Here is a 21,918-nt window from a genome sequence, read left to right as displayed (position 1 = left end):
TCCCTCCTGCTGTAGTTCTCTTTTTCCTTTTCTCCTCTTGTTACTGCCTTCATTATATAGCCTCTGAGTGTCATCAACTCAGTTGCTGACTTCAAATGTCTCACATAATGAGCTATCTTAGGTATGGATAACATGTTAATAAGCTCCAGCAGTAAGACTGGAGGAATGTCTGTTGGGGCTTTGTTTTAGTTTTTACTCTGTGCCACTGAATTAATATCTCCCCATTGAGAAGTAATCACAGTTCGCATCCAGGAGAATAATTAAACTGATGTTTTAATGGCAAACAGTTTGTTTGTTTTCCAGTGTTTATAATTGTTTGAGGGATTACTAGTCTGCATGTGCGTATGGGGATGCTTGTGAGGGGATGCACGTGTGTGGTTGCATATGTAACTGCACTTGTAAAATTGGTAATTAGGATGATTTATCTAGAGAAGACAGGCCTGTACTTAAAGCACTAGGCTGGTCTGCTCTGTCCTAGCAAAACATAACTACACACACAAACACAAATCTAGCCACTTAATGTTCTCCATTCATTCTTATTGATATTTACAATTCAAAGGAATAAGTATCTTCCCTTATAGATGGCAACACAGTTGCTATGTTTTTTTTCTTATGCTAGATACCTTAATTTAAAATTATTGAAAATAAAGCAGCATACAACATACAGATATTTGAGTGACCACTTGCTCAAGGGTCTGGCAATAATGGCTTGGCAGGGCCTTGCTGAAAAATGGGATCAATTCCAAATTTTTGTTTTATTACTGCATTTTTATGAATGCAGAAGATTGATAAGGCAATTTCTAATTTATATCAATTTATATAACAAAACCACTGTCACAACATTGCATTGTTCATGCACTCATTTTATCACGTTTGTACCTAAGTCATTTAAATTGAATAGTTTGGACTCCTTTATTTATTCGATTGTCAGGATTTTAACTTTCAAGCTCTTGATAACAACACCAGACACATTCAAAAGCCTCCAATAATTAATTTTAGCTTGTTTTTGCTTCATTGTTCACAATGCAGATCACTAATTCTAACTTGTAAATATCAGTAGGAATTTCAAATGATATTAAATTATGTTAATTTATATTTTATTGTGTATAGCCACTATAATTGGTCACTGAATTCGCTGTTTCATTTGGTTTTGATCCTCCATCAAGGAACTGAACATACTAAGCACTTTAAAGTTCTACCATCATCATACATTGGTCATTACTAAGAGAAATGTAATGTTGTACATTTTATTAATGGTTGCGTATTTCATTAATGCCTATATATTTCACTTACAGTGTGTCTAAAAGGCCAATTAAGTTCTATTAACTACCTTTATTCTAAAATACAAAGGTTTGTTCTCACACGTTGCAGCTTAAATATGTTTCAAGGTTACAGCTGATATTAATTCACTTGAGCCCACTGACTCTTGCCAGACATTATTACACATGTTAAGTTGAAGCCTGACAAATAAATGCTCCTTTTTCTCCTTTTTTGTTCTGCAGGACTCAGATTAATTTCACCGTGGCAATTGATTTCACCGCCTCAAACGGTGAGTGCAACGGTCACCATTGGGCTGTTTGGAATTATCGAAATGCATGCAATTCAGGCCCAAATAGCAGCCATTGATAGCTCACCAGCAGCATAATGAGCGAGGTGGTATGTATTAAAGAGTTTTGATCAGCGTGATGAGGAGCAAAGACCTGCATTTTAGATCCATTTACAGAAGCACGGCACAGAGCGAAGAGGTCAAAGCCTGACCAAATTAAAGGTCCGATTCCATTTCATCTAGTTTTAGAGGACTGATGAAGAGGCATTAAGCATTCAATGACCTCTGGATTTAAATGCTTACCTGTTTGAGTGGGAGCAGGAGGGCTTTAAGCATGAGAACTTAAAGTCTAATAGGAAAATTTCAGAGGCTGTTTTTACATCAAACATATTCGACCAATCTTTAATTATAATTACATGATAAACTTTATTAAAGCACATTAAGTGGGCGCTATGAGGCCATGTGATATGTTGAATTTAAGTGTAATATTCACCTGCTGCTGTAGATGGACTGTAGTTAATGTCAATAGTCTACTACAGTGGCTCAGGATCGCAGGTTGCATTTAATCACTGCACACCTTAACAATGATGAACGGTTAATTAACGAACATTCGGTGCCACCCAGATGACGATGGGTTCCCTTTTGAGTTTGGTTCCTTTCAAGGTTTCTTCCACATTCTATCTCAGGGAGTTTTTCCTTGCCACAGTCTCACAGGCTCTTTCATTAGGGGCAAACTTACAACTATAAGGAATTAAATTAAAGCTTGGGAAAGTGAATTTAAACAGTCTTAACAATAGCATACACTAGTTATTGTGATTAATTTCACACAAGCTTGCTTATGTTGAGCTTAAATGAAGTTCAGTGTTCATGTAAACATTCTATAAAGAATGGCCTGCTGCTCTGCTAGTCACTATTTCAGAACTATTACTCTGATAACTCCTAATTCATGAGTTCTGGCTCAGTGGTGATATTTCCATTGCAGAACCCATGGAGGTTCAGTGAGTTACTAATGCAAGTGTAATTGCAGTGTGGTTTCTTAGTAATTAAGCAACTAATTTGCAGGGAATTGTTCATTTCCCTCACAGGTTTGTTTTTACTTTTTTTATTTGCAAGTACAGCGTGCTAGCTAGCCATGTACCTGTCATGTTCAACTCAATATTTCCTAGTTGCCTAGTAACAATCTTTTTTACGATGTTTATATCGCAATACTGCACGTGAGAATTTTTTATGGTCGGAACATAGTCTGTATATCATGTCATCTTTTTTTTTTTCTTTGCAATCTGTATTTAGGTGAAGCAAAATATTGACCTATGAAATTCTGGTTCCTAGGCAACCCTGCCCAGCCAACTTCCCTGCACTACATGAGCCCATACCAGCTGAATGCCTACGGCATGGCTCTCAAAGCCGTGGGAGAGATCATTCAGGACTACGACAGTGACAAGATGTTCCCAGCACTGGGCTTTGGTGCCAAGCTGCCCCCTGATGGGCGTGTCTCCCACGAATTCGCACTGGTAAGTGACACCTATGTAACATTCAGAAACATTAGAGCCCTCACATTTCTGTTTTTTTCTTTATGGCTGGTGAGCATTTAAATTTTTTTTCTTTTGTGCTGTCTTTACATTAAGCCCTAATCTAAAACTTTAATCTAAAACTTTCCTAAAACAGCTCCTCCAATATTTGTTTTCTTATTAATATGAATCTATCTATATGAATATTTAGTCGCTGCATACAGCCTACAAAATGACGATAAATTTGAATAGTAAATGACAAATGATGAACATGATTTTCTGAAAATAATATTCACATAAGTCCTAGCTCCATTGGGTTAGTTTTCATCTGTAGAATTATACTGCAAAACAATTTAAAAACAGTACTTTTCAAATGTTATTTGAAGGGTCAATTGCCATTTTTTGGATTTTATGACATGGTAAATGCATTAGATGTAATGTGATATATTTTCAGTGTAATCGGAGAAGCATTTATCTTCAGGTTTCACTTTTTCGGCCGTTAAAAGCACGTAGTGCAGCTGTGGTGTTGGAATAATGTTGTTGGACAGTCAGTATTGATTTCATTGTTGTCCCCTTTTGTAATTTCACTACTGACAGCTGATAGTTTCTGATAGCTTCATCTATTGGTGATGGATCTACAGTAGGATTGAATTTTCTAGCCTGGCTAAAGTCTTTATTTCACACAAGAAAATAATTCACAGTATATACAGTAATATGCTATACAGTATATAACAGTAATATGCTGTTTCTTTCGAGTTTATATATAGTGTGGTGCTGCTGCTTTCATTTATTTGCCGCTCACATCTTTTAATAAATTATACATTCTTTTGAATCAAAATAGAAAAAATAAAAAAAATATATTACAAAGGTAGAACTGCTCTCTTTTTAGCATTGTGAAAAGGTGCATTATTAAGAATAGATGTATGTTAATGAGGAACTCTGTCTTGTGCTTCTGTTCTGTCTGGCCTAAATAAATGTGCTATAGCATGTATTTCATTTTAAGCCTAAAATAACACGTTCTTTTGAGCACAGATGCAATGATGTAGCTCAAATCGTCCTCCACAGATGAATATTTACAGAGTAAAAATGCAATTAATTTGTCTTCTATTCCATTTTATGAACCCCATATCCCAGTGCTTCACATTACTTGAGATATTCCATTTTGGCATGAACCCATGTTCAGTGGGATTTGTTGCACCCTGTCATGTGCTTACATGTTTGTTGAACAGGCTGCACAAGCTGCAATGGCCAGTAAAGACTGTGCTTTATCCTTAATGACAGACAGATGCTTCACCATCTGGGCTCTATATCTTCTGCATGCATCTCATATAGAAGGAATAAATGAGGGGAAGGTTTCAGCCACCTGAGCATTACCATGTGTGCTACATATGAAATTTAAAATTAAGCCTGAACTGGAACAAAACTATCAGAGCTGTTTAAATATAAAACAGATTTGACTGATCATTGAAGAAATCACATGATGTAATTTACTGAAGCGCAAAAATTGAAGGCTATGGGGACTGGGCATTAAATTTAGGCATTGCATCCACCTGTTGCTGGCAGGAAGCTCAGGATAGTGAAGTGAAACGTCTTAACATTAATAAACACACACGATCATGATTCATTCCACACAGGCTTGCTAATTTAAATTGAGTTATATGTTTATGAAAATATTTTGTATCTGACAGCGTGGGAAGATGAATTTTTTTAGGTGAGGTTTCTTAATGTGAAAATGACCTGGTTATTTTGAATGGGTGGGCTAGACTTTTGCCACAGATGACATGTCAGCTTTACAGCTTCAAAAGCTTAATTCCACTGATGCCATTCAGAATTTACAGAGATCAACAATGCTCCACAAAGATCCAATCCGTCAATGTCTGGATTAGTGTCTTTTGTTTGTTTGCTATGCAGAATGGAAACCCACAGAACCCATATTGTAATGGAATAGATGGTGTGATGGAGGCGTACTACCAGAGCCTTAAGTCTGTGCAGCTTTACGGACCCACCAACTTCTCACCTGTCATTAATCACGTAGCGAGGTATGTATAAAAGAGTAGGTGGGGAAAAAATGTCTTTGTACCTGATAAACTTATAAAAAATGTTTTATTAAATAAATCATATTATAAGAACAATTTAATTATTTAAAAAATTGTGTAATCTTTTTATCAAAAACCTAATTGATTTGTTTATTTATTTGTTTTAAACCAATTATAGCAATCTTTAAAACTGGACAAAAATGTTACCAAATATTTACTTCTGTCACAAATGTTTAGAATCAAAAATTAATCTAAAATTTTCTTTAAGTGTGTTTAATATGTAAAGAAATTAATAATAATGGGGTATGTTGCTAGTGGAAAATAATCAAGCCCACCTACTTTTGTTTCCATATATTTATTCGGTTTAGATTATGTGCATTGTCCATCAAGTCTCTTACCTGCTCTTACAGCCAGAAACAACTGTTATTAATGTTATATCAATATACACTTTATAGAAAAAAGTACTGTGCATGTGGGTCAATGCATGTGTGTGGTTCCTCCCTAAACAGTTACTTTAAAGTCTGAGGTACAGAGTTGTGTAGGATCTCTTTGGAGGTGGTAGCATTAAAGTTTACCCTCACTTGAACTAGGAGGCCCAAACCTGTTAAATGATAAGTTTCCCACACTCGAAAATCTAGTGACAAAAGAGTGTTGGTTACAATAATTAGGAATAAATGTGGATTGGAATTTTTAAAAAGCACTTAAAGACATCTTTAAAATAAAAAAGCACTTAAAGACTTACAGAAATCTTATGGTCAGGTGTCCACAAACTTTTGTCCATTTAGTGTATCTTAAGATTAGTAAAGACACTCAGAAAAACATGCCATTTACCACATCATCACAATATGAAAAATTATAAATCTAATGTTGTTTTAGTCCAAAATATCAGATAATAGATATGTTTGTTGTTTTATCTTTGATAAAATTTTTATATTCACATTTTTTTCCCAAAAAAGTGGTTCTCTGTTGTGCTGCTTTCTGTAACTTTGTGTCTTCATGTGAAAACTTTTTTTCATGACTTCTATACAACTCAGTTCATGGCAGAAAAATAAATTTTGAAATAAATGTAGTGACTCTAAAGTAGAGAGTTATAGGAAGTTCAGTAAATTTAGTAATGTAAGGTTTGTACTTTTATGTGATAAGTTATTTAAGGTGATAAAGGGAATCTGGCAAATGCTTTACTCTTCTGTGTGTGTGTGTGTGTTTGTGTGTGTTTGTGTGTGTGTGTGTGTGTGTGTGTGTGTGTGTGTGTGTGTGTGTGTGTGTGTGTGCACGATAATATCAAATCATCTCCGGATCAATACGACCCAGCGGCTATGTGGTTTTTTTGTTCTTTGTGCATGATGTAATAAGTTTACACTCTGATCAATACGTAACCATGTGTGAGTTAATAAGGTGTGTGAATGCGTGTGAAAAGGTGGAATGATTCAGGTTCACATGATTTATAGAGTAAGCACTGCACTGTGACGCTTCTGGCACAGCATACAAAGAAAGTCTATATTCAGGAATAAACAATGTCGCACTGTCATGTCAATATATTCTGTATTTAATATTATTATGTAAAACTGTTGTTCACTTATGATCCTCAGGTCAAATGTTTTTGTGTAACAGCACTAATTTATCCTTGTTAATTAATGCTTGATCTAATACATTATAATTTATATAATAATTAATAAACAGGGTATTAATTTATATGGTATTAATATCAAATTTTCATACTCTATTTTGCTGCAAGGACACTAAAAAGACATAAACACACAAAACAAAAATGATTTGGAAACTATTTTTCAAATCTTTAAGACTATTTTTAAACTAATGGTGTCATTAAAAACTTGATACGGTTCAATAATAATCTATAAGTAGTTAATCCATAGTTCAATCATTGAAGATCATTTTATTAATCACAATCATTGTATAAATACATTTAATTCAATGTCATTTGAATAACACTTTCAACAATGGACATTGTCCCAAAGCAGCTTTACAGAAATAAATTGATTACAAATAGACTTTTTTTTTTTTTTTGCCATCATCTATCAGTCCCTCTAAGTTTATCTATAAACTATATGTGATAATATATATTATATTGTAATCCCCCTCTTATCGGTTTCATTCTGTATTAACATTTTACTTAATTTGATAATTAATAATTATAGTTTTATTAATACATTTTAATATTCCAACATAAAACTTCATAAAAACAATTCCCTATAAGTGTTTTGGTCTATCGTGCTATCCTCGAGAGACCGGGAAATTCAGCCAAACAAATTAGTAATGTAGCAAATGCAATTCCGCGATAAACCAGGGGCATGAGATTTTAAGCGGGGATTAATGTATTTTATAAATTATTTATTACCTAATGTTAATGTTCACATCCATATCAGTTCCCATTACATAATTATTATAGAATATTACAGTCCGCCATTGCTAACAATATACCACTTGCTTGTTTTTTTGTTGTTTTTTTACTCAGCCTTTAAGTGTTAACAAGAATGTCAAGTGGTATAATTATTTAGTTGATTGCTTTAGTAGCATGTACACACTAGAGTAAAGAACCTTAATTAATGGTGTTCATAATAAAACAGTGTACAAACAAACCATTAAGTCTTCATAAAGAACTGAGGCTTGCTCAAAGAAATGATTTTTCAATATTATTTGGAGAGAAAAAAAATCGATATCCAAATCAAACATGAATTGATAAAACCCCCGTCTTGCAGCACTCTTTAATAAATAAAAACACTTTTAATTTTCAAAAAGCAATTGTGATATTTGCTCTTAAGAAAATTAATCAATGAAGACGTTCACATACTTTGTGTAGAAATTATACTGGCTGCTCATAATTAAAGAAACGCTAATATTTTGTGTCCATCATATCGAGCAGGAAATGACACCATGTCAGAAGGATGACATGTAGAGCTGCCCAGCTTAACAGACTCATTGCCAGTGATTCTCTTGTCACACACATGAGCGCACGTATTGACATCAGTGCTGAGGGCTGAGCTGTCAGTGCATGCTGCTGTCATCTCTCAGTGTTTTATCTTGACGTTCGTGGCACAGCTCACGCCTACGCGCTTTAATGATATACAACTAAGCTGTTACAATAAACTCTGTGTATAGCTCGTAGGCTCACTATTTATAAATAAGCATGGAGAAATAGCAAGAAAATGCAAAAAAATGGTTGTGAAACTTTTAAGTAAAAAAGAAGAAGCTGGCCACTTGGCCCCTAGATATCTTTAAGTCTTTCGAGGGAGTGGGAGTGCAAAGGTAACACACATCCTGATAAAGAAAAATGTTTTTCTAAAAAGATGCTAATTAAGAGATGATTAGACCTGTTAAAGAGTGCTTGTTTTGTTCACTTCATTTCCTTTCATTAAGGTGAATGTTTTATTTTTATCATGTTCTTTGTGACAGAACTGCTGCAAGGTTGTTTGCATTGCCTACGACACGAGCGTGTTTAATTGCTACGGCTGGAAAATATGTAAAATATACACTTTTTCCCTGCGTTATTTTATTCTACTTAGATGTATATTACACATTTAGCAGTCATGGCTGCAAATAGGCTTTTACTGATAATCCATGAGGAAGGCAAAGGGGACAGAGACAAAAAATTGAGAACATTTCGGAAAGGAACTGCGAGGGATATCAATTCCTCTTTTCCAACAAAAAGATATAGGACAATTTCAACCATAAGATACTACAATGGTATTACGCGTCAATCAGAAACCTGTCTTGATGCAGATGATTAATGTCTTGTGTGTATGTGTCGTCTTCAGGTACGCTGCCTCTGTGAAGGACGGGTCACAGTATTTCATCCTCCTCATCATCACAGACGGAGTTATCTCAGACATGGCCCAGACCAAAGAGTCCATCGTCAATGTGAGCATCAAATTTATACAACAATATGAAATGATGAAGTGATACGCTAATCATTACTCCAATAACACGTTCAATCAAAATTTTGTAATAGACTGAGAATAAAGACTGGTTGATCAAAGACACATTGCTCCACAGGGAAAAATACTAAGCCTAATCTTCTCCCACCAACATTATGATCTCACTTGACATGAATATATAGCTTTATATAGAAATCAGCTAAGCAAACGTTAATCATCAGCCTTAAATGGCTTCATTGTTCATTGTTAAATTAAGTCTCACTTTGGAAATGCAAAACCTAAAGGGATCTTGAATAGTTTTAATTTGCCTTAAAGCCATTACATTTCAATTCTGTTCCAGGTTAAATAATAATAAGCTGCAAAGCTATGTAATTTTATAGATTATTGTCTCTATTATGCTTTTTCAATCACTTTTTTAGCTTTGTCTTCTTCTTTATCCGGCTGCTCCTGTTAGGGGGTCACCACAGCGGATCATCTTTCTCCATACCCCCTGTCCTCTACATCTGCCTCTTTCAAACCAACTACCTGCATGTCTTTTCTCACCACATCCATAAACCTCCTCCTTGGCCTTCCACTTTTCCTCCTGCCTGGCTGCTACATCCTTAGCATTCTCCTACAAGTTTACCCCATGACCCTCCTCTCCAAATACCCAAACCTTCTCTCTAACCTTGTCACCAAAACAACCTACAAGGGCTGTCCCTCTAATAATCTCATCTCTAATCTTATTCATCCACGTCACTCCCAATGAAAATCTTCAGCTCTGCTACCTCCAGCTCCACCTCCTGTCTTTCTGTCAGTGCCACTGTCTCTAAACCATACAGCATCACAGGTCTCACCCCAGTCATAAAAACTTTCCCTTTCACTCTTGCAAATACCCTTCTATCACAAATCATTCCTGCCACTCTTCTCCACCCACTCCACCCTGCCTGCACTCTTTTCTTCACTTCTCTAACACACTCTCTATTACTTTGCACTGTTGATCTTTGATACTTTGCACCAGGTACCTGAACTCCTTCACCTTCTCCACCTCTTCTCCCTGCAACTGCACCACTCCACTGCCCTCCCTCTCATTCACACACATGTACTCTGTCTTACTCCTACTGACTTCAATTTCCCTTCTCTCCAGCGTGTACCTCCACCTCTCCAGGCTCTTCTTAACCGGCTCCCTACCCTCACCTAAAATCACAATATCATCTGCAAACATCATAGTCCACCAAGATTCCTGTCTGACCTTGTCCATCAACGTGTTCATCACCACTGCAAACAGGAAGGGGCTCAGAGCCGATTCTTGATGCAGTCCCACCTCCACCTTAAACCAGTCTGTCGTTCCTACTGCACACTTCACTGCTGTCACACTGTCCTCAAACATGTCCTGCACCACCCTTTACATACTTCTCTGACACACCTGATTTTCTCATACAATACCACAACTCCTCTCTGGGCACCCTGTCGTATGCTTTACGATCATACTGCAGGTCTGCACATCTCCCTTATTCTTAAAAATCGATACCAGCACACTCTATTTATTTTTCACAATCTTGTTATAAACTCCACTGCCATCACTCTTAAACATCTCCATGCTTCTACTGGTATGTCATCTGGTCCAACCTCTTAATAGCTGCTCTCTCTTCCTCCGCACTAATCCTGTGTCCTTCCTGCTTTACTATCTCTAATTTATCCAACCATCTTTCGCTCTCCTTTTATTCCTCATTCATAAGATTTTTGAAATACTCACTCCACCTTCTAAACACATTCTCCTCACTAGTTAACACACTTCCATGTGCATCCTTTATGAGCAAATTCTTCCTTGCTCGGTCCCTCTGCCTGGCCAATCGGTACAAATCCTTTTCTCCTTGCTTAGTGTCTCATACAGCTTCTCATAATGCCTTTTTCTTTGCTTTTGCCACATCCATCTTCACATGATGCCGCATCTCCTTGTATTCCTGCATGCGTTTTTGCATTTCTCTGCCGATCCAAATTCTGTTTTGCCAACCTCTTTCTCCTTATGCTTTCCTGCACTTCCTCATTCCACCACTACATCTCTTTGTCTTCCTTTCTCTTTCCAGATGTCTCACCAAGTATCTTCCTAGCTGTCTCCCTTATCGCTTCTGCAGTAGTTGCCTGATTATCCAGCACTTCACCACCTCCTTCACCACCCCTAAGCCCCTGTCTGACCTCCTGCCTGAAACTCACACTACATCTTCCTCCTTCAGTTTCCAAAATCTAATCTTTTTTTTCATCTCCACGACCATCCTACAGACCACCATCCGATGCTGTCTAGTGACACTGTCCCCTGCCAACATCTTACAGTCTACAATCTCTTTCAGGTTGCATCTCCTGCATAAAATATAGTCCACCTGTGTGCACCTTCCTCCACTCTTATATGTCACCCTATGATCCTCCTTCTTCTTAAAATAAGTATTTTCCACTGGTATTTCCATCCTCTTCACAAAATCTACCACCATCTGCCCTTCCACATTCCCCTCGTTAAGACCATACCTACCCATCACCTCCTCATCACCTCTGTTCCCTTCACCAACATGCCCATTGAAGTCTGCACCAATCACCAGTCTTTCATTCCTAAGTACACCTTCTACCACTTCATCTAACTCACACCTGGATTTTTCTCACAACCCAATTGTGGAGCATAACCACTGATGAAATTTATCATAACCCTATTAACTTCCAATCACCCTATTATAAACTCTCTTTACCTCCACTACACTTTTACTGTACTCTTCCTTCAGGATCACCCCTACACCATTTCTCTTTCTATCCACACCATGATATAGCAGTTTAAACCCACCTCCAGTGTTCCTGCTCTTACTCCCTTTCCATTTGGTCTCCTGAACACACATATCTACATGTTCCTTTGCTTTGTAAACATTGAAATAAAAATTACCAGAAGCAAAATTATTCGTTTAAAGTTAATATGAATAAAACAATGGACAGTAAACCATTTTGGTATTTGAGTAAAACTATGATGAACATTGTTTAATATTTCTCCAGTGAAAGTTAAACAAAAATACTCCATTTCTTTCTACATACTGTAAGTAAAACTAGAAAAGTGCCTGCTTTTGAGTTTAAGTATCAAAGTCCTGAAAGATAACTATATTTTAATAATGTGTGCTATTCTTATTTATCCTCTATTCTTTTGAACATCATACCTTTTTTGAGATACGTTACAGACACAGACTGAGAGTGCCCTTAGGTAACTCTTGCTGAGACCAGTGAGGTTACGCTTGTGGTCTCATGACAAATTCTCATTTAACACAATGTATGTATTCACTTTAAAGTAGCATGGACCATGTTACGACATGATTTAAGACATAAGATGGAAAAATGAAGTGACATTTACAAAAATAGTCCTAGAAATAGTTTCCTAGTTCCCTAAAAAATAGTCTGATATTGTACAGAGTTAAAAAATTTACATAAGTATGGTAACAAAATGAAAATACTTAGATATTGTCCACCATTTAAAACTTATACAGACAATTAACAGTGCTGGTTAAAACAGCTTTAAAAATGCCAGTGGTTAATGATATAAGGCACATGATTTCTCCAAAGTAATGAAATCCTGTCCTGTTAGCTCATAATACTGACTAACACAATCTCTTATTCAGAATATATAAAAAAAAAACATAGTATAGTATTCTTGCATTCTGTCCTGTTTGTAATAGCATGAGGGTGTGGAATTATAATTTTACTTTTGTGGAAATTACAAAGTGCTTCTCAAAACAAGGCTGAGTGCCAAATGCTTTAAATTTAAATGTTAATATATGGACTTCCAGGCACGGCCCAGTCTTAGCCACTCTCATTTCCATATATAAACTCAATGAAAATCCTTTTGCCAGCTGAGCTTTACAGTCAAGCCATATTTGCATGAACGGAATAGAAGATTCAAGGTATTACAAAGTTTTTTTTTAAAAGGAGAGATGAGGTTTTATGAACAGAGAGAACAGAGGATTTCAGTATGAAAGACAATAACTGAGGGACTCTGTGGGTATCCAGACTTCCCTCAGATTAGTCATGCCTTATGACACATACAAAATCTCTGTCACTTTCTTTCTTTCTGTCATTTCAATAGCGCTCACACTCTCTCCCCATTCCCTTCTCTATGGACACCTGTCATACGAATCGTCATTGAATCTCCTCTCTGAGGACTCTATTACTTTTTTATGCCCAATCCATGGAGGTCTGCAGACTGTGTTCACATCCAACTCTCATTCATATGGATGACCTGTCAAGCCAGCACTACACTAGCACCTAGCATAGAGCTGCTTATTCTCTATTAGATTTGTTACCAAACATTTGTTTTTTTTACAGTGTTTCTTTTTAACCTGAATTATTACATTTGAATGTTTGGGGTTTTCTATGTCATGTGTTAATTGGTTTGTCATTTGTTTCCACTTAAGGCTTCATGTCTTCCCATGTCAATTATCATTGTTGGTGTTGGACCAGCAGAGTTTGATGGTAGGAACCCATTTTTTTTTTATTCTTACTTAGATACTTCATCTGCAACTTAAACACCATACTATAAACTGTGGTTTTACATTTTACACTACAAATAATAATGGATTGTAATAAATGAAAATGACATGTTAATGTGCACTACAGGAGTACCTGTCAATTTATATCTTCAAGTGTTTGATTTAAAATTTCACTTTTTTTGGCGTATCAATGTGCATCATGTTGACTTTTCATTGTTAACATACCATGTGTGCAAAATGTATACAAATATGGGATTTAAACAGAACTTTCTTCTTCTAGATATTTCTTGCATTCATTGTATTGTTTTGAATTGCATAGCTACTAGCCTTTCCTCTGTTTCATTCCATCACATTTGGAGCTGCTGTCTACACCTTTCTATCTCTCTCTCTCTCTCTCTCTCTCTCTCTCTCTCTCTCTCTCTCTCTCTCTCTCTCTCGCCCTCCCGCTGACTCACTGAGGCGTCTCAGTGCATGACTGAATGTAATTTGCCGGCTGCCTCCTGCTTTATTGTGGCGCTCAACGTGGAGTCTCTGTACGAGCTCCGTATAGGCGCTAGCTGTGAGAAAGTCCATGTAATGTGACAATGGCATATCTCTCCAGCTCAAATTCACACGCACACACACACACATACACACACACACACACACACACACACACACATACCTCGAGTAGCTTGGCATCACATTGCCGCCCTCACATACTGATGTTAATGGAGATTTTGAAAGGAAGAAGACATTGAAGGCCCTTTCATGCACTCTTCTAGTTTCTCTTATTCTGCCTATTTTCTATATGCTGTATTTTCCATCTGCCCTCTTTTATGAATGTCAGTCATTCAGTTCTCTCTTTGTCTCTTTCCCTCTGTCTCTCTCACACACACACACACACGAAAACACAGACAAATACAGTTTCCATGCCACTGATCAAGCGTGTGTTAGTGAGCAGATTTTTTTTTTTTTTTTGGTGCAGCCATGATCGAGTTGGATGGGGATGAAGTCAGGATCTCATCCAGAGGCAGATATGCAGAAAGGGACATTGTGCAGGTATGATGTGTTCATCAGTGCATTTATGTACACATGCTCAAACAGCATGTAAAAAAAGTATGAATATTTTGTGAATAATTCAAGTGTAAATATTTTTCAGAAATGCAAAAAAAAAAAATTGTTCTACTTTAGAATTGGGATTGAACCAATATTGAACTGTACTTCTTTACATATTTTCCTTGGAGGATCTGACAGATTTAATGGTTTCAAAGAATCTTAATCTTGATTCACTTACAGATTTATATACAATATACAATATTATAAAAATATTATATATGATTAAATATAATAACCCTAAAATAACCCTAAACCTGGTCCCTGAGTTATGATGGTTCACATACATATATACTGTATGGCACTGTAAATTGCTCTGTTTTCTAAATGATGTATTGTCAATTGCTAAATTCTTAACAATTAACAGTATACAACTCTATACTACCTATACATATATCACCATTCTTTAAGACTTCTTGGTAGGCTAATCTAATCTCGACTTGTGTTATTTTCAAGCATCTCCATCGTAAGTCAGGGACTACCTGTATATATTTTCCACAATGTCCAGATATGAGTGTGTTTTAGTTTCATTGGACACAGCCTGATATATCACAGATGTTAATCGGGTCTCCTAAACTAGTATTAAACAGCAGTCTATGTCCATATTGTCCCTATTACGGACCTTCAGATCTGTTAGTTTACTTGGTAAATCCAACATAAACCTGAGCGTGAGCAATAATATAATCTTTGTCAGCTAATAAAACGTGTATCGTTATTGTGTTTGTTACGATGACATCTTTTTATTATGTTTTCTGTTAAGGTTAATGGTAACTGGTTTCTCAGGTGAAGTGTGTGAATACTGAAATGGTTCAAATAGAACGGCATCTGTTCCCTAAGGAACTGCATAAACATGACTATTATAATTTAGAATCCCATCTAGAGAGCAGTGGCAGCTTTTAAAGCCTTTGGTAATGTTAATTTCAATACAAGCAAGACACTTTAATGAAAGAAATAAAGCATTTGCTTTATAAAAGTGTTATTTTTGTATTATGACCTCATATTTTAGCTTTACTGTTATAAATGCATGTCATTGGATTGGTTTCCATTGGGTAAGAAAAAGAAATCTCACAAACTTTTGATACTTGTTAGCATGTAATATTCCAGCCTAGGAGAAAGCCCTGTTTCTCATATTCCAATATTTTATAAGATTGTACCAGAGGATGCTGTTATTGCACCTTTAATAATGCATGTTTTAGTGTGTTAGAAGGCATTAGAGGTACAAGGCTTCAATTGTAGTTTCTGTGTTTCACTTCAGCCCCCTCAAACTCATTAGAGCAGATGGAGGGAGACTCCTACAGCCGTCTGTCTCTCTCTTTTCCTATTCCCACCTCTCCCCAATCGTCTCTCTTTCTTCATCTGTTCTTTCTTTCTATCTTTCTTTCTCTAACAACTGTGTGAAAGCTAGAGCCAACTACCCCTCCTCCTAACTTCCCCCCAAACACTAACATCATTTCTGATCTGGTTTCTCATCATAGTGAGCCTAAAAGGCATTTCTGACTGAGCAAATATTCACACTAATATACCAGTGCATCTGACCCACGCCCTTCTGTCAATCACATTGCAGCTTATTTCTTCAGCCTTCAGTGCAAGCAATAATTCTTAAGTTGATTTGGCTCTCGTTTCAATATGCTTTTAACCTGACTACCTTTGTGTGGCTGATGCCTCAGCAGTACTATTATGCAGATGCCGACTATTCTGTTTGCTTAAACGCCATGTATGCTGGATAGTTGCTGTTTATAAATCAATGCAAATGTCTTGCCAAAATCTGCACGAATTGTCAGGTTCACTTCATCAGAGCCGTTTACATTGTCTATCCACCTCTGACGACTTTGTGATGTTAAGAAATAGAATCATCAGTCACCATAGTTGGAGGATAACTTTTTGACCAAAAGTGCTCTTGCTCTGTAATAAAAAAAGGCTTTTAAATGAAATGTTTTATTTATTTTAATGTACATTTTGTGATATGTTATATGGAATATGGATGCTTTTTACAAATGTATGATTATAATTAGTGAAACCAAACTCAACATAGCGCATGAAGACTAAATATTCTTGTACATGTTTTAAAATAATTATGGTGTTTTAAATTACATAAATAAATCATCAGGACACCAAACAGAACTTTTGCTATGTTTCCACATGGACAGTTTTCATTGCTGGATGTGTGCATCATGGTGGATTTTGGTGCTTGACTTGAGACTTGTAAAAAAATGTTCAGAGAATAAAAAGATTTTTCAATGAATTATTTTTAATTTTTTTATATTCAAGTAAAGAAAGGATCGTCAATAAATGTGTGTTGCATCGAAGGTTTTAATTTGACCTCTTTTATATTCATTTATTTGTATTATTTATTTATTTATATTAGGAATGCATTTAATATTAAATGTAACATTATATATATAATAATGCGTTCACACAAATCACTTTAATAGCACCAATTTTTTAATATGTAATTAATGCAGAGCATTTCTGTGTGATTATTTTTATAAAAAAAATTAAAAATAAATAAATAAACATTATTTATGTTTAAGGAGGCTAAATTAAAACATTTAACACAACACACTTATTAACAATGTCCTTTCTTTACTCAGATAGTAAGAAAAGCATTAAACATTTCATTTACTGAAGTATTAAGTCTCAAATCAAGCACAAAGATCCATCTTAATGCATTAATGATAATTTACATAATTTAAAACACCATAATTACTTTCAAACATTTACAAGAATATTTTTAATTCATGCTCTATTTTCAGTTTAGGTAAGGTTGGATTGACCTAATTTTAAGACCTGCTAAGGACCAGATGATTATTGTTATATCCTGATACATAAATTATAAAAAATAATAATTACATGTGCAGCTTGTATAGCAGTATAAATTTACTGTCCTCTAAAAATAACTTAACATTCAGCCATTATTTTTTAAATAACTGGCAACAAGCATGATAAGTGATAACAGCTGTACGTCGTGCAAACATGCAAAGCCACATGTCCTATTCATCATGTTCATGTTTTTGTCTGCTTTACAGAACCATACACATTTATATCTTGTATTTGAGCAGTTAAAATTTGGTACTTTGAGTACAATTCTTTCATACTGACCACTGAGGTGACATATTCACCATGTCACCTCATGGCAAAGAACTCTCTGAGGATTCGAAAATTCGAATTGTTGCTCTCCGAGGCTATAATAATATCAGTAACACCCTGAAACTGAGTTACAGTACAGTGGTCAGGGTCATACACAGGTTTTCCAAAGGTTCCATTCGGAACAGCCCTGGCAAGGGTCGATGGTCAAGGAAGGTGAGTCCTCTTGCTGTGCGTCAGGTGCAGAAGCTGCTTTAAAAAAACAGCCACATGAGTGTGGTCAAAATTGCTTTAGAGGTTGCAGAAGCGAATGGTCTGCTTGTCAGTGCTCAGACAATATGGCCAACACTGCAACAAGTCAGTATGCATGGCCGTCATTCCAGCAGGAGCTGGCTCACAAGAAAGCCTGCAAACAGATTGCTAAAGACAACCTGTCCAAGAGCATGAATTATTGGAACAATGTCCTGTGGTCTAATGAGACTAAGATAAGCTTGTTTGGCTCAGATGGTGTCCAGCATGTGTGGCAACGCCCTTGTGAGGAGAACTAAGAAAATTGTATCTTGCCTGCCATCAAGCATGGTGGTGGTAGGATAATGGTCTGGGGTTGCATTAGTGCGCTGGTACTGGGGAGCTGCAGTTCATTAAGGAAAACATGGAATCCAAATTGTACTGTGATATTCTGAAGCAGAACATGATGCCCTTCCTTAAGAAACTAAGCTGAACAGCAGTTTTCCAACATAGTAATGACACCAAGCACACTGCCAAGATGACAACTGCCTTGCTGAGGAAGCTCAGGTTGAAGTTGATAGAGTGGCCAAGTACGTCTCCAGACCTGAACCCTATTGATAACCTGTGGGACTTCCTCAAGAGGAAGGTGGAGAAGCACTATGTGTCTAACATCCAGCAGCTCCATGATGTCATTATGGAGGAGTAAAAGAGGATCCCAGCAACATCCTGTGCAGCTCTGGTGAATTCCATGCGCAGAAGGATTGAGGCAGTGATAGATTACATTGGCGCTCACATAAAATATTGACATTTTGGGCACAGTTTTGACATGATCACTTAGGGTGTACTCCCTTTTTTTGACAATATTCACTGTATATTGAGTTATTTTCTTATAGGACAGTAGCTCTATACTGCCATACAAGCTGCACATTGACTCCTCTAAAATATATCCACATTTCATTTTTATAGTATTGTCTCTTGAGAAGATATACTAAAATGGTTGTTGATATGTGAGGGGTGTACTTACTCTTTTCTAAGATACTGTATATTATAGAGACAAAAACATTAAATCTCCTTGTAGTATCCTTCAATCTGTTGCCTTTGCAGTTAAAAGTAATATATATATATATATATATATATATATATATATATATATATATATATATATATATATATATATTGGCTTTGAATGCTGCATTACAGTCTTTCCTTCACTAGAACAAAGAGGCCCAAACTTAGTCCATCATGACAATGACACTGTGCAGAAATGAATTGTCATGGTTAGAGAGGAAGAATTGAAGTAGCCTTGACAAGGCCCTGACCTTATTCCTAGTGTATACCTTTTTTGATTAACTGTAATGTCACTAATACACCACGCCTTTTCACCTGAAATCAATACCCCACCTCAGTAATGCTCTTCTGACAAATTACATTAACATTTATGGCATTTGGCAGATGTCATTATCCAGAGTGACTTACATTTATCCTATACAAACAAGTGAGCAGCTATGGGGTTTAGGGCTTTGTTTAGGGCCCAGAGGTGGCTGCTTGGTGTGGCTGGGATTTGAACTCACAATCCTTATATCCAAAGTCCAATGCCTTAACCACTAAAGTACCACCTTCAAATCCCCAAATTCTTGCAGTCACATGCTAAAAAGCCTTGTAAGAGCAATTTAGGGGTTAAATATGGAATGGGATAGTCACCAAAGCATATACTGGTGTGATTTTCAGTTGTTAACAAGCTTTTATAGCCATATAGGGTATAATAATGGTTGCAAATAATTGGCATTGATAATGGTGGGTTGTAATCTCCAGCATTGTAACTAAAAATAAATCACAGCCCCAATGGCTAGCTATGCTTCAGACCATACTTAGAGAGATATTTTTTAATCTGTCTTCTGTTTTATTTTTTTATTCCTAAAAAACTGGCATATTTTTATCTTATCCTTGTTTAACCCTAACATCTTTTTTTCTCTCTTCACTGACAGTTTGTCCCATTTCGGGATTACATTGACCGAACAGGGAACCACATCCTTAGCATGGCACGGCTGGCAAAGGATGTCCTGGCTGAGATTCCGGACCAGTTCCTGTCCTACATGAGGACCAGAGGCATCAAACCTTTACCCGCACCGCCACCTTACACGCCACCAGGACAGCCGATACAGACCCAAATCTGACCCGCTCTCAATCTTTTTCTCTTAATTATGTAAAGGGGCACTTCACCCCCTTCCCTATCTGTCTCTTTCTCTCACGTTGCACTATAGGCACTGGAAGGATGAAGACACCGTGGCCAAACAGGGCCAGTGAGGCCTAATTTACTTCCATTACAAGCATTCTTCTGTCAGGGTCTTTCTCTCTCTCCTTCTCTCTCTGTCAGAGCCTGGCTTATCTCTTGTAGCCTCACTAAAATGGACTGAGCTTGATCTTTGTTCAGACTTACTGTTGGACTGAAGAAGAAAAAAGGGATCAGTTGGCATTGTTCCTTAGAGCTGCATGCTTTTCCAGGAGAAGGCCTGAGGTTCAACTTCTTCTGGCCGCAAATCACTTGACTGTTGTAAATAACTTTGGAAACTTACAATTTCCGATTACTTATGTATATCTCTCTCTCTCTCTCTCTCTCTCTCTCTCTCTCTCTCTCTCTCTCTCTCAAATCTCTCACTCAGTGTTTACATGTTGATTTTCTTACTGTTGGATACTTTTATATAAGCGTAACCTTTCAGTATGAACTTTGAAATACGACTTCTATCTGCGTGTTGTCTTTGCCACGCATGCCAGGCACTTATTGTCACATAATTGCATTGCATGGCATGGAGTAACAGCCAGCTCCGCTTTGTGATGCATGAAGGCCATGTTCGACTTCATACATATTTGTTTCCTCCTTCTTTCCTCTTTGCTTTATTCTTTCTTTCCTTTTCTCTCACATCACCCTGGCACAAGCGTGGTGCTTACCTGCGTGCGGTGCATCGTGTGTGTGTGCGTGCGTGCGTGCGTGTGGTGTGTGCGTGCGTGTGTGTGCGTGCGTGTGTGCGTGTGTGTGTGTGTGTGTTTTTAAAAAATGTTTTCTCTTGTGTCAAAACTTTAGCAGCTGCTCTCAAATAAGATTTGAGACTATGAGCCCAGTGGTCAAAAACACAGATTTTTTTTTTTACTCTTTCATTTCTGTCCTGTTCATATTTAGTAAAACACAGTACATGTGTTTAATTGGTTTGTAAAATCATACGTGGTTGGGTTTTTAGTGTTGTAATTTATCTTCATTCGAGATGCCCAAAGATGTGGATAAAAAGCACAGTCCATTGTATTTTTTTTTTTCCTTATACAGTACCTGCAAGGTTTGAGTGTTCATATAACAGTACTTCTGCAGAGGAGCATCTGTATTAATTAAGATTCATAAGGTATTCCCCCCAGACACCAAGCTATTATTAAAGTATAATTAAAAATACAATACAGCAAGTAATAGGTATTTATTTCTATGTTTTAGCCAGTTAAATCTTCCTTCTGTACTTCACAGCCTTAAACCACACTGGATCTAAACAGATTTAAATAATTTATACTTCAAAAAAAGATATTTTAGTAACCAGTCAGGCCTTACTGTATGAAAACACATTTAAACATAATTTTTCAGAACTTTGGGCCTGATTTTTGGCCAATGTGTGTAAGTGTATGTGAAATTGTTTTCAAAACAATTTCTAATCTGTTCTAAAGTTTCAAATCTATTTCCCTGTAGTGAGAGTTTTCACTAAAATCACTGTAAGGATATAAAAGTATGTGTATTTTCAGCCATCTTTGACTGAATTTGCAAAAAAAAAAAAAAAATAATAATAATAATAATAATTTATATTTTTATATATATATATATATATATATATATATATATATATATATATATATATATATATATATACACACACACACCGTAATTTCCGGACTATTAAACGCACCAAAATATAAGCCGCACCCACTGAATTTAACAAAGATTTTGATTTTGAACATAAATAAGCCGCACCTCTGTCTGTAAGCCGCAGGTGTCTACACTGAAACTAA

At 36.4% G+C, this 21,918-nt stretch overlaps 1 protein-coding gene across 1 annotated transcript in view; it reads left to right on the top strand.

Annotated features, from left to right (window-relative positions):
- LOC124401014 (copine-8) overlaps positions 1–21,683 on the top strand; it is a 140,564-nt gene extending 118,881 nt beyond the window's left edge. Inside the window, exons 14-20 of the mRNA XM_046872901.1 lie at positions 1,503–1,549; positions 2,876–3,057; positions 4,966–5,093; positions 8,864–8,966; positions 13,399–13,456; positions 14,441–14,514; positions 19,866–21,683. Coding sequence (XP_046728857.1) covers positions 1,503–1,549; positions 2,876–3,057; positions 4,966–5,093; positions 8,864–8,966; positions 13,399–13,456; positions 14,441–14,514; positions 19,866–20,054 — 781 coding nt within the window. The 3' untranslated portion in view covers positions 20,055–21,683. The remainder of the gene's footprint in view (positions 1–1,502; positions 1,550–2,875; positions 3,058–4,965; positions 5,094–8,863; positions 8,967–13,398; positions 13,457–14,440; positions 14,515–19,865) is intronic.
- Positions 21,684–21,918: the final 235 nt, after the last annotated feature.

Source organism: Silurus meridionalis, chromosome 18 (genome assembly GCF_014805685.1).
Source record: "Silurus meridionalis isolate SWU-2019-XX chromosome 18, ASM1480568v1, whole genome shotgun sequence".
NCBI classification, from domain to species: domain Eukaryota; kingdom Metazoa; phylum Chordata; class Actinopteri; order Siluriformes; family Siluridae; genus Silurus; species Silurus meridionalis.
The sequence above is the reverse complement of the archived record's forward strand: the minus strand, read 5'-3'. Positions and strand labels throughout refer to the sequence as shown.